We start from the raw sequence: 13,986 nt of genomic DNA on the forward strand, positions 1-13,986 counted from the left end.
CTATGTACACTGCAAAGTAGATCTTGATGAACGAAAAAAATTAAAAGTTCAAAATCTTTGCTGTACATTGTATAAATCTTTGAGAACAAAATTATGTAACAACAGTCAATGGTAACCAAAATCACCAATTGATTGAGGGCTGGTCCAACTTGTGTGACTTTCATCACGGCAACTCATAATGTGTCCTGACAATGTCTGGGCATGCTCCTGATGAGACAGCAGATTGTGTCCTAGGGGATCTCCTCCCAGATCTGGATCAGGTCATCAGTCAGCTCCTGGACAGTCTGTTGGGCTACTTGGTCGGCGTTGGATGCACCAATACATAATGTCCCAAAGATTCTCAGTTGGATTCTGGTCTGAGTAACATGAAGGCCCGCATTAATGCCTTTGTCATCAAGAAACTGCCTTATGTGGCCAGACACTGTCCTCCACCAGGAGAACCCGGGGCCCACTGCACCAGCATAAGGTCTGACAATGGCTCTGAGGATTTCCTCCCGGTACCTAACAGCAGTCAGGGTATCATTGGCTAGCACGTGGAGGTCTGTGTGACCCTCCAAGGATATGCTTCCCCAGACCATCACTGACCCACTTCCTAACCGTTCATGCTGGATGATGTTGCAGGCAGCATAACATTCACAACATCATCTCCACATAGTATAGTGTGAACTTGTTCTCATATGTGAAGAGAATGAGGCGCCAATGGTGTACTTCCCAAATCTGGTGTTCTCTAGCGAATGCCAGTCAATCTGCACGTTGCTGGGCTGTGAGCACAGATGCCACTAGATGACAGGCCCTTAGCTGCCCTCATGGAGTCTGTTTCTGACAGTTTGGTCAGAAGCATGTGTAGCAGAGAAGGGGAAGAAGAGCTGCAGAGTGGGCCTTCTGCTCTTGATTGGGGGTTGTGGTTTGATCAGAAGGAGATAAATTAGGCACCGGTGAGTGGAAGGGACAAACTTTTCCTGCATGGAGAAGAGCAGAGGAGTGAGAGGTTCAGAGGGTAGAGAATGTTTGGTAAACTGATCCAGTTTTAAGGCATCCTGGCTTTGGAGTGAAAGTGAGATGCATAGAGAAGTACCAGAGAAGCAGTGGTACCAGGAACTTGCCGGACTTCATGGAATTTAATGAGCAACAAAGGACTGTTGGAAACTGTGCTGATCCCTGGAGTGGGTTTGGGTAGCCCAAACTTGCTCTTCAACCTGCTCGGTTGCAGCTGGGAGCTTCCTTATCCTGGTGGACCGGCAAAAGCTAAGTCTACTCTCTTGTAACTCTCCAGGCTACTCTATCCTCCTACCCCAACTATAGGTAGGGCTTGCCTTCTGCCCTCCATTGAACTGAACTACACCAATCCACACCTACACACTCAGACCACTCTCAATGGAACTCAATTGAACTGAACTACACCCACACATGCATCTACATACTCATCCCTCTTACTACAGAACTCAATTGTACTGAACTGCTACCTTTTGAATTGAATGGATATTGCAGCGCGATTCCCCCTGAGCACACACACACAACATTCACTCCCCTCCTCCTCAAGGTAGAGGATTATCTGGAGTTTGGAGTCTGGAGTTTCTTAAAAGCATGAATTATGGGCATTTAACTGTTATATGAATGCTATATTTGGAATGGGGTTTTGTTGCTTTAATGGATGTTTTGTAAAATATTTCATACTAACCGTATGGAGGATGATTAATTATATATAATACAATTTGAATACAACCAGCTTTATTTGGAGTAATTTAATTAGTGTTTTGTGTTTCTCTTTTATTGGTAGCTAGCAACCTAGGCAGGTCGCTAGACCTATCTAATATCCTACTTGGTAAAACTGATTATTTTTAAGTGACAGGTTAGGATTAAAGTTATTTTGTCTGGCGCCCAAGGTTTGGTAAACCTCCGCTACACATGCACATAAGTAGCCCGCTGGAGATCATTTTGCTGTGCTCTTGCAATGCTCTTCCTGTTCCTCCTTGAGGAGCTGGACTAACTGTGCAACCTGATTGGGCTGCAGGTGCCGCCTCATGCTACAAGTAGTGACAAGGATACTAGCAAAACTAGAGAACAATCTGTCCGGAAGGATAAAGAGAGAGCAATTGTCTGTTGGCACGACCTGCAAAATCATTCCCTTTCTGGGAGTTGTCTTGCTGTTGCCTCTCTAGTGCACCTGTTGTCACTTTCATTTGCACCAAAACGGATGAAGTTAATGTTACTGACTTGACCTTATACTGTGAAAAGTGAGTGCTCCCTTAAATTAGCAGTCTACTTGTAGTATTTAGCTATTGTTAAAGTTATATGACTTGATGAAATAAAGACAAACATTTAATTGCGATCAGCCCATATAATATTATGAACATCTCTATTTTATAGAAGCATGCAGTGCTCGCATTCTACACTTGAGTTGTTCTAAAATCACTGCAAAGCACAGCCTCAGGTGGCTTATAATTACAGATTCTTTTCTTCAGCCTGCTCTGCATACAAATCCAGATAACCAAAGAAAACCTGACGAGGTGCACAAACAAAAGCTGCCACATGGGGAGATACAGAGAGGGAACTGAGGCATCCACTTGATGATGTGGTAGGAGACATGATATGCAAGCGTGATACAAATATAAGCGATATCTCCATATACAGCAAGAGTAATAAACCACGGAAGGTGGCAGTTTGGGTGTATCACAGTGTAATAATGAAGTCATATTAGCAAGACCTATCAGAGTATAGAATAAGACTGTGGTACTGCATTAAATTTAAACTATGAAAACAGACCAAAATTACATTCTTACATTGATATATTGATCATCTTGAAATTGGAATTCCCACCCTCACTGTCTGTGTTTAGTTTAGACAAATGACAATTATAGATATAGATGTAGATATAGATATAGATAATTCATTGATCCTGTCCCATCTGATTATAGCAGAGGGAACACCCAATGCCGATAGGTATATTCACACAATGCTTCACAAACAACATCTTTGGAAAAAAAAATCATATAACATAACTGCATGGGTGTGTCTGACATTTGCGTGTCAGAATGAGAGAAATACATTTATATCTGTTTCTTCCTAAATAGTATAGCAGCTGCACGTGGTACCCGGGTGTGTGTGGATAAGTGTACAAGGTATTAAACAAGGTTACGTCCATGGGGAAACTGCATCTATGACAGTCATAAAATGTGTTTACACCACCTGCACAGTCAACAAGGGTAGGTGTGTTGGCGTTTCAGCAGGTGTGAATGTGTGTGTGTTTCATTTAGATGTAATCAGATGGGCAGAAAATAAAAAAAATAAACCATGTGAGCTGTGGACAAACAAATATTGCTCTGCAGCAGGTGCGACCTTGGACCTGCTATTTCCCATGGGGACAAATACAACAGCTAGGAATGAACAGTATCATTACCCCCCCCCCCCCCAACACACACACACACACCTACACACACACACCTACACACACACACCACTGCAAGTACACATGGGTACACAAGCAGACAGAGAAGTAGACAAACCAACAGAAACATCAATCCTGTCAGATAAAGTACACAAGCAAACATATATACACACACACACACCCTATAATCAGGGGTTGAATTTGCAACAAATCAGCCAAGGAGATGAAGTTAAAAGAGGACAATCTCTTGTCTTTGTATTGTCTGTTTGTTCAATCCAGCAGGCAGCCTCCCTATGGAGAATGCATAACGGATGACAAAGTTTTCATGCTGGAAAAATAAATGTACCAGACAGCAAAATCATATTATATACATGTAAAATGTGGCTCACTACTAGGTGTTTGGTGTAAACAAATGGAGAATTAAAGGAATTTGTTTCCAGGACATTTCAGAGAGTTCAGTTACTCTGGACGATTTGCATTTTGCGGCCCCATTTTCAATTAAGTGAACACATGAAACATACAATCAAACACAAACACGTTCAGGCAAAAAGATACTCAGAAGAAGGATGATGTGAGACTCCGCCACAAACTGAGCCTGGCTGCTGCCATGAATATAACTCTGTGGAGGAGAGAATGAGAGGGAGAGAGCCAGACAGACATTAGTTTAACATTGTTCATTTCAATCGAAGGTCACACAAGGTAGAAACCTCAGTGAAATTTCCAAATTGAAGAAATAAAGAAAAGTACAGTAAGGAAATGGAAGGTTGATATGAACGGTGAAGAACAGGATTTTACAGTGGCAAATGGCAAATAGAAAAGTTGGAAACAGTAAATAAAGAAAGGGATTTAGAAAAGCATTAATAAAGAGGTCATAAAATTTTGTGATAAACGTCTTTAGAGCACATAAAGTTACATAATAAGCAAAAATCTGGTAGCATCCCAAGAGAAAATATGAACCTAAATGATGACCCAGAACCCTTTATCTGTTGAGTACACTAACTGTCCCAGAACAGACTTGGTTGTAGCCCAAATTCCTGGCTTAATCTTATCTTTTGCTTTATCATAATGGACACAGGACCTCTACAACAAAATGGGCAGTACTTCTATGCTTATATAAGACAGCAGTAAAATGTTAATGTGTTTGTTTGCAGATTAAGTGTTCATGCATGTGTGCTTGTGTATTGTGAGTCATTAAGATTTATCCTATGTAATGTGTAGGTGTATAGAGGAGCTACCTTTTGACTGAGTGGGCAGAAAGGTCAATCTAATCTTACCGGAACACTGTATACAGAAACACACAATACTGTATTAACTCACATTCACTGCCCGACCACTAAATGGAGACATCACTGTTCAACTTGGGAACAATTATTCCCATTTCCAGCTCTGTATTTTTATTCTGGGATTCCTGTAGACTAACTGCATGATTCACAGTTTAAAAAAAAAATCCATATTTATCTTATGCAACCCTTCAGTTCATCATCTGTTTGAAACAAACCATTTTGTCTACGTTTTGCCTAACTAAAAGCCCACTTTCTTGTGATTGGCCAATTTCCCAGAAGCCTGCCAAGGGGCTTGTGAGCCACTGTAACCTAAGATCTCTTTAGCTGCAGGAACTATTCTCCGGAACTAGGTACCTTTGGAGGAACTCACTGCGTTTCCAACGCAGAGACCAGGGTCTAAATTAAGTTCCAGGGTTTTTATTTTAGCCCCAGAAATTTTCCTGCTCAGGCGATAGTACTTTCCGAAAGTACTTGTACTTGGTGGTTGGGCTTAGCTTGCAGTGACTTTCTGAATGGTCTAGCAGAGGCTCTTCCACCGTTTATAATAACCAATAAATCACAATCAACACCCAGACAGCACAGACAAGTCTCGCCGATGTCGTCCTCTAATCGTACATTGGTATTATATTTATAGCTCGGAAATAGCAGCTGGTATGCAGCTAGTCCTCCTATGTGTTTACAGCTAACAGCTGATGGAGTTAAGCTAAATACTAGGTCCGGAGTTGTTGTTTTAGGGTTTCATCATTAGCAGGTATCTACAAAGAGCCAAAGTCAGTCTGCTCTTCTCCAAAAAAACCCCACCAGACCAGCTGATTACGACAGGTAATAAAGCACTTTAAAAAATAACATTCGTCTGACACTCGGGCATGCGGACACATAAGTGTGTCCTGACAGCTGATCTGCTGCTCTTGACGGCTGGAAATGTTTTAATGACCTTCCAAACTGTTGCAATTTTACGTTTGTGTTTCTTTCTCTGTGCTGGAGTTCTTTTAAGAACTTGATGCCTTTATCCAGTTTGTTATTAAATTTGCAACAAATTTTAATCTTATGTCTCTTCATTATACTCCCACACAAAAAAAGATATTTTTAGTGATATTTTTAGTTTTTAGTGTAGATTTTCATTATATTCAAATTAAATCTGATGTTCATATATATATATCTCCATTTTGCTCATTGATATTTGTTACTAAATAACGATGCCTGTCCGCTGCTCTGTATGGCATAGAAGTCAGCTGTTAATATGCCTAATCTTTGCAGGTCTTTAGATCACGGTGGAAATGAACACAACAATAGGCTGAAGGAACCTTTTAGTTCCTTGAAAAGTAGATCCTGGGACTAAAAATCCAGGGTACTTTTGGTGGAAACGTGGCTTTTGATGTTTACACCGCTAGCACAGGAACTTTGGTTTTCAGGCCCGGGCTCTGAGCTCCCACTCCGGGTCAACTATCTAATAGGACCCCAAGCTGCATGGCTAACTGAGCTAACGCCAGCTACTGTTAGCAGTATTTAGGAGTTACATTATCAACAAGTGAAGCCATCTGTACACGAAGAAACAAATTCTTTCACAACTGAAAAAATTTACTGAACAACCAACAATGGGCGGATCCCTGTACTTCATGGGTGTGCATATTATATATATATATAAATAAAATATACACACACACAGAGTATCTCACAAAAGTGTGTACACCCCTCACATTTTTGAAGAAATGACACTTTGCTACAATGTAAACTAGTGAGCGTAACAGTGTAAACTTGCTGTTCTTTCAAAATAACACATCACACAGCCATTAATGTCTAAACCCGTGGCAACAAAAGTGACTAAACCAATAGGGTTTAGGTCTGGAGACATGCTTGGCCAGTCCATCACCTTTACCCTCAGCTTCTTTAGCAAGGCAGTGGTCGTCTTGGAGGTGTGGGGGTCGTTATCATATTGAAATACTGTCTTGCGGCCCAATCTCCAAAAGGAGGAGATCATGCTCTGCTGCAGTATGTCCCACTACATTTTAGCATTCATGGTTCCCTCAATGAACTGTAGCTCCCCAGGGCCTGCAGCACTCATGCAGCCCCAGACCATGACACTCCCACCACCATGCTTGACTGTAGGCAAGACACAGTCTGTACTCCTCACCTGGTTGCCGCGAAAGGCCAAGATCAAGGCAACATGAAGAGATTAGTCAGCTGTCAGAGCTACAGAAAGGTGCAAGGAAAGGGGTACCTAAGAAATACAACAAGCTGTCAATACCTGAGGCTCTGGAGACTGCCAAACAAAGACTTACCGCTCTGGCTACCTGCCTAAAGAGATACAAAGGAGTAGCAGAAGCCAGGAGAATAAACCGTATGTTCTCCACCAAACCATCCAAAGTGTACTCTCAGTGGCAGGGTAATAACACAAGATCAGATCCACCCAGGGCTGAGACTGAACAGTGCTGAAAGACACAAAACACCCATGCTCAGTGGCTAGTGGATCTAAGAACAGGTCACAGCAATCTCCCAGAAAAAGATCCAGAAACCATTACAACGGCAGACATCCAAGAAAGAGTGGCAGGTATGAAGTGCTGGACAGCACCAGACCCTGACATGATCCACACCTACTGGAAAGGCTTAAGAAGGGACTTAAAAGAGTTCACTGACTCAGTCGACCTGATTTCCTCGGGCAAGCCTCGGGGCCCTGACAGCAAGCGCTTTGTCCTCTTTAGTTTCAGTCAAGACTCTGGAACAGACAGCAGACCTCTGCCCGAGGATCTCAAGGTACGTGCTGGTGTGTATGGGACTAAAAGTTCAGAAATATAACAAGGCGAGAGGCCATGAAGAGCTTTAAAAGTGATCAATAATTCTAAAACATACTGGGAGCCAGTGTAATGCAGCTAAAATAGGGATAATGTGGTCATATTTCTTTGTTCTGGTTAAAAGCCTGGCAGCTGAGTTCTGGACAGTCTGGAGTCGATCAGTAGATTTGTGGGTTAAACAAGTGAAAAGGCTGTTGCAATAATCCAGGCGTGATGAGATGAAGACGTGTAAAATGGTCTCGGTGTCCTTAAAAGTTAACATAGATCGAATTTTTGCTATATTTATATATATATATATTGATTTGATTTTATAAGTTGATAAAAACATGATTGAACAAGCTTTGTGGTGTGCTGCTCAAAATTTAAATTACTATCAAACCAAACACTAAGGTTCTTTGCAACAGGCTTAATGTGATTTACTAGGGAACTAGCAGGTGGCAGTATTTGTTTAGCCATCTACTGGGACCCGATGACCAGGATTTCTGTTTTGTCTGAGTTCAGGAGGAAATCAGTTGACATCCATTTTTTAACTTCACAAAGGCAGGCAGTGGATCTGACGGGCAAATACATCTGTGTGTCATCAGCGTAAATATGAAAAGAAATACCATGATTATGGATAATATGTCCAAGGGGAAGCAGATACAAGGAAAACAAAATGGGTCCTAAGACTGACCCCTGAGGCACACCATATTTAACTGGACAGAACGAAGAGACATAGTTGTTTACAGACACGCAAAACTTCCTATTTGACAGGTAGGATGAAAATCATTCTAGGGCAGTACCAGAGATCCCCACCCAGTGCCTCAGTCTGTCTAACATTATGTTGTGATCAATGGTGTCAAAAGCAGCGCTAAGGTCCAGGAGTACCAGGACTGAGCACATGCCTTCATCAGCAGACATTAAAAGGTCATTGGTGACTTTGAGCAGGGCAGTCTCAGTGCTGTGGTACTTCCTAAAACCAGACTGAAACTTTTCAAATATTTTGTTATTTTCCAGTACAGTGAGCAGCTGTTTGGACACAATTCTTTCTAAAATCTTTGCAATAAAAGGCAGTTTTGAAATTGGTCTAAAATTTTGTGGGAGGGAGGGATCTAAACCAGGTTTCTTTAAAAGTGGGTTCACGCAAGCCGTTTTAAAATAATCAGGGACACAACCAGTAGATAGGGAGCTGTTGAAAACAGAGATCAAATGGGGCCCAACAGAATCCATTACTTTCAGTAAAAACTTTGTAGGTATTACATCAAGTGGGCTGGAGGACACTCTCATTTGTGATACTGTTTTTAAAAGCTCAGACAAGTCGATGGGATAAAACTGGTTAAAACTCTCTTGTTGCTGGTGAGGAACCTCTGAGTAAGAGGCCGTGGGGGTAACAGAGGCTCTTATTGACACCACCTTATTGGTAAAATAAGATAAAAACAATTCACAGTCATCGTTACTTCCAGCTGAGGCACAAGGAGGGGTTGGGTTTACCAGCTGATCTAGTCTTAAACAGAAACCTGGGATTGTGTTTATGTGTAGTAATGAGTTCAGAAAAATAGTGTGTTCTTGCATCCTTAAGCATGTTATTGTAGTTAATTAATAAATCCTTCAGACTGAGGAAATGGACTGCATTCACTTTTTAGGCTGCGAATGCTGTCATTTATCCAGGGTTGCTTACTAGCTTTAGACGTAGGCCTAACCTTTAGAGGAGCAGTAATATTTAGTGACAACAAGCAGATATGATTGAAGTGATCAACCAGATTGTTGGCGTTGGAATCAGACAGGTGTTGGCTTTGGCTCTGAAAGAATGCGCAAAACATTGAAACACTTTATTCATTAAAGATGCGAGAACACACGGAGCTTGGTGAGGCGGCATGAGTAACAGGCCAATTGCAACTAAAAACACTACATCTGTGGTCAGATATGGTCATGTCCACTAATTCCACAGAGGAAATGCTGAAACCCAGGGTAAAAACCAGTGTATGACCACGGTTATGTGTTTGTCCTTTGGCATGTTGTTTGAAGTGGCCATATTTAAAAAGTCAGTTGCATCAACATTGGTGGGGTCATCAACATGAATATTAAAATCGCCACAAAGAACAATTCTATCATAATTTAAAACCAGAGTAGATAAAAATTCAGAAAGTTCTGATAAAAATCCCCCTGGCAGTTTTGGGGGCCGATAAATTATAACAAATATGATAGGTTGCAGCCCTCCAAGTTTAAGAGTGAGAACTTCAAAGGAGTTAAATTCATCACAGCGTACTTGATGACATTTAACATTTTTCCTATACACACTCACTAGCCCACCACCACGACCACTGACCCTCGGTTGACTAAAACAATCATATTGAGGCGGACACAGTTCAGCTAGCTAGCTATAGTCATTCATTTGCAACCATGATTCAGTTAAAAACATAAAATCTAGATTTGCAGACAAGATAAAATCATTTAAGATAAAAGTCTTACTTGACAGTGATCTCACATTGAACAGAGCCATTTTAAATGAGTTTGTTTTGGGTGCTGGAGTTGATGCAGTTGTCCTAATCCTTATAAGATTACTATGATTTCTGTGTGGGATGTGCACATTTCGGTTTACTGGTCTTTGGAACAGCGCTGGGAGCTGACGGCTGACGGCTTTACATGCCAGCAGGTGGAGACAGTTGTTTGTGGCAGTGAGGCAGAGTTCTGTTCAGTGACAGGTGGTGTGTCCAGGTGTGCTGCATAAATGATTAGTCATTCACGTAAGTCATGTGTGGAGGACCGCACCACATGCTTTATGTGAGCAGCTAACATTTCTGAGCCCCGTTTGTTTGGGTGAAGTCCGTCTGTCTTAAAAAGAGACATTCTTTGCCAGAAAATATTAAAATTATCCACATAACACACACTGTGAGCCCTGCAGGCAGACTGGAGCCAGTCGTGGAGGCCAAGGAGTCTACTGAAGCGGCCAGCACCGCGACCAACTGTGGGAATGGGACCAGAGATAAAAACGGACTTTCCACACTGCTTTAAAAAGTTAAAAAGACGGTTAAAATATGATTTTGTCAGCTCAGATTGCTGAAGAGCCTTGTCATTTGTTCCCACATGGACTATCACTCTTGTGATGGAGGATGGGAGCGATGGTATTAGGTCCTGGAGTTTATTTTAAATGTCAGCTGTGGTGGCACCGGGGAAGCAGTGAGTGGTAGCGTTAAAGAAACGGATGTTTCTGGTTATCGAGTCACCAATTATTAGTGTGGTTGGGGAGAAAAGGGGATGAGGAGATGCCGATTGTGGGGTTCCAGAGCAGGACTGAGCAGAATCTGCTTCCACACTGCGTGCGGACTGAGTATGGAGTGTGTGAGCCGCCGAGTGTTGTGTTGGAGTAGCAGTAACAGACCTGAGAGAAGGGCAGGGTAGAGACGGCCTCCTTCAGGATCCTACATCAGGAAGCGCAGTTTTTGACCCGAATGACGGCCGCCGATCAGGCCCAGCGGCAGACCGGTGGCCCAGTCCATCACCGTTTGCTGCCAGTGTAGATGTGCAGATGTAGCCGGTGGAGGATATGCAACAGTGTCAGCAGGCACTATCTGCCGAAAGGGATCCGTATCAGGGAGACTCGAAGCCGCAGGTGTATCTGCTGGATGGACCGGAGTGTTGTCAGACAGGGCTGCATAGCGGTTGAGAAGCCGATGTGCAGAGGAGGGGCAGCCACACCCGAGCCTCTCTTGCAGCCACGGACCACCACTTCAGCCCAGGTTGACTGATGCTTCGGAGTCGAGCAGGAGGAAAGCCTTGGAAGGGCAGAGGGGTTCCATAGCACGGTGTCCTGGATGTTAGTGGTTGCGCTAACAGAAACAATCTGTTTAGCTTGTACTGAAGCCACATCCATAAAGCCAGTCAGCAGGGAATCTTTCTCTTTGAGTTCCTCTGAAAGTCGTCGGATATCTTCCATAAGGGCAACAATCTTTTTATTCGCTTTCTTAAGGAGTATACAGTCCTCATGGGGCACATTTATCTCGGCTAGCATAATGTTAGTTGCCGGAGATTTGTTGTGTTCAGTAGCGTTGATAGCGTTTTTACACTCATCTATCTTAAAATCCATGTCAGATGACTAAAATCCTTAACCCACATAAAACTTAAGTGAAGAACTTAAGTTAAATAAAAGGATATAAAAAATGTAATGTAAAAGTGTGGATTAAAACTGGATAAGAGTCAGGTTTAAGACGGCGCTTCCGACAGGTAGCTACAGACGCCAACGCATGCGCAGAGTACAGATTACGTCAGTGATTACCTCGTGAGGTAATGCCACATACATGGATACTGGAATGCTTGGAAATGTACAAGATCAACAGGACACCAGTAGCTTTCATCAAGAACTCAATGGGGCTGTGGAAAACAAGTCTGGAAGCCAACTCAAAGCCAGTTGCACAAGTCACCATCAAGTGCGGCACATGGATGACATCAAGCTGTATGCCAGAAATGAGCGAGACATCGACTCACTGATCCACACAACCAGGATCTACAGCAATGACACTGGAATGTGGTTCGGACTGGACAAGTGTGGTGGCATGGTATCTAAAAGAGGGAAAGTGATCAGAACCGAGGGGTTTGAACTACAGGCCGCATTGCAGATGTTCAGGACAGCTACAAATACCTTGGGGTGCAGGCTAACGGAAACCACGAAGAGGCAGCAAGGACATCCGCCACAGCGAAATACCTACAGAGAGTAAGGCAGGTCCTGAAAAGTCAGCTGAATGAGAAGAACAAGATCCGAGCCATCAACACATACACCCTGCCAGTCATCAGATACCCTGCTGGTATAATAAACTGGCCAAAGGAGGAGATAGAGGCCACTGACATCAAGACAAGAAAGCTCCTCACAATGCAAGGAGGGTTTCACCCCTAATCCAGCACCCTGAGACTATACACCAAGCGTGGCAAGGGCTAGTGAGTGTGAAGACCACTGTCCAGGATGAAATGACAAAGATCCAGGAGCACATCAGGAAGATGGCCCCCAAAGATGAAGGGCTTAGTGAATACTTCAGGCAGCAGAAACCCGAGGGAGAGGACAAGGAAGACGAAGAACCTTCATGGAGAGACAAGCCGCTGCACGGTATGTACCACTGACAAAAAGAAGAAGTGGCTGATATCAAGAAATCCTACCAGTGGCTGGAAAAGGCTGGACTAAAGGACAGCACAGAAGCACTAATCATGGTGGCACAAGAACAGGCACTCGGTACAACATCAATAGAGGCTGAGGTCTACCACACCAGGCAGGACCCCAGGTGCAGACTGTGCAAAGATGCCCCTGGGACAGTACAGCACATAACAGCGGGGTGTAAAATGCAGGCAGGAAGTGCGTACAGGTAGCTCCGCTTGCCAGGTAGCTGGCATAGTGTATAGAAACATCTGCCATGAGTATGGGCTGGAAGTCCCAAGGTCAAAATGGAAGACACCTCCATTTTGACTTTGGTAGTTGAGAATGACCGAGCTAAGATCCTGTGGGACTTCAAGATCCTGACTGACAAACTGGTGATGGCTAACCAACCAGACATCGTGTTGATCGACAAACAGTAGAAGAAGGCTGCAGTGATATGGCAATCCCAAGCGACAGCAACATCAAGAAGAAGGAACACGAGAAGCTTGAGAAATACCAAGGGCTGAAAGAGGAGCTAGAAAAGATGTGGAAAGTAAGAGCAACCATGGTGCCAGTGGTAATCGGAGCACTGGGGGCTGTAACCCCCAAACTGGGAGAGTGGCTACAGCAGATTCCAGGTAAAACATCTGAGCTCTCTGTCCAGAAGAGTGCAGGCCTAGGAACAGCTAAGATACTGTGCAGAACCCTCAAACTCCCAGGCCTCTGGTAGAGGACCCGAGCTTGAGGATGACACATACCACCCCGCAAGGGTTGAGAGGGGGGATTTATCACAACAGTCCCGATATCAGGTTGAAAACAACATTCATTATCTCGAGATAATTATCCCGTTATCATGGAAAACGGAGTAAAAAAATATTTGAATCAATGGCCACTTAGGGCTTCTGTACATATACACACTCTCACACACACACCTATATCTATAATTGTCATTTGTGAATAATTGCCAATTCTCAAGAGTGACGGTCTTATGTAATATGAGCCAGTCTGAGGGCAGATGCCAGAAAAGCAAGAGTGGAGGATAAAGAGAGGAGAATGGCATGTGGCTGATGCCACAACCCTTTTTGTTAAGACTGTGATGGGCAATGGGCATTATGAAATAATCATTTAAGATAATTTCTTTTCTCATAAATACTTTGTTTCAGAAAGATTTCTTTAGTCTATAACTTCATGTCAGAAAACACATTTCAGTTCAATTCAATTCAAGCTTTACTGTCATGACATTTAACATATGTTGCCAAAGCACAACAAATGATCACTTTTGCCTTACAGAGCCACAACCAGAGTAGACTAGCTAGCCTTATGAAGCAATCTTAGATGCGATTATGATAATGATCAAATCTCATGGCCTCAGGCTGAAATGAGGAATTTTGACAGTTTGGTGTAGTTATAAGAGTTTGGCGAATCCAACAC

At 43.1% G+C, this 13,986-nt stretch overlaps 1 protein-coding gene across 4 annotated transcripts in view; it reads right to left on the bottom strand.

Moving 5' to 3' along the window:
- tusc3 (tumor suppressor candidate 3) overlaps positions 1-13,986 on the bottom strand; it is a 98,429-nt gene that overhangs the window by 12,422 nt on the left and 72,021 nt on the right. For 2 of the 4 annotated variants that reach the window (XR_005443817.1, XM_038713896.1), the window contains exons 7-8: positions 4,621-4,666; positions 3,941-4,004 (exon numbers count right to left, since the gene is read on the bottom strand). Coding sequence is in view for 3 of the 4 variants with exons in the window: in XM_038713896.1 (XP_038569824.1) it covers positions 3,941-4,004; positions 4,621-4,666 (110 nt within the window). In the remaining variant the exon portion in view is untranslated. The remainder of the gene's footprint in view (positions 1-3,940; positions 4,005-4,620; positions 4,667-13,986) is intronic. The other 2 variants (XM_038713895.1, XM_038713894.1) reach the window with 1 other exon arrangement.

Source organism: Micropterus salmoides, unplaced genomic scaffold, assembly GCF_014851395.1.
Source record: "Micropterus salmoides isolate LMB-PRFRI ecotype aquatic unplaced genomic scaffold, ASM1485139v1 Ms_hic_scaffold_12, whole genome shotgun sequence".
Lineage (NCBI taxonomy): Eukaryota > Metazoa > Chordata > Actinopteri > Centrarchiformes > Centrarchidae > Micropterus > Micropterus salmoides.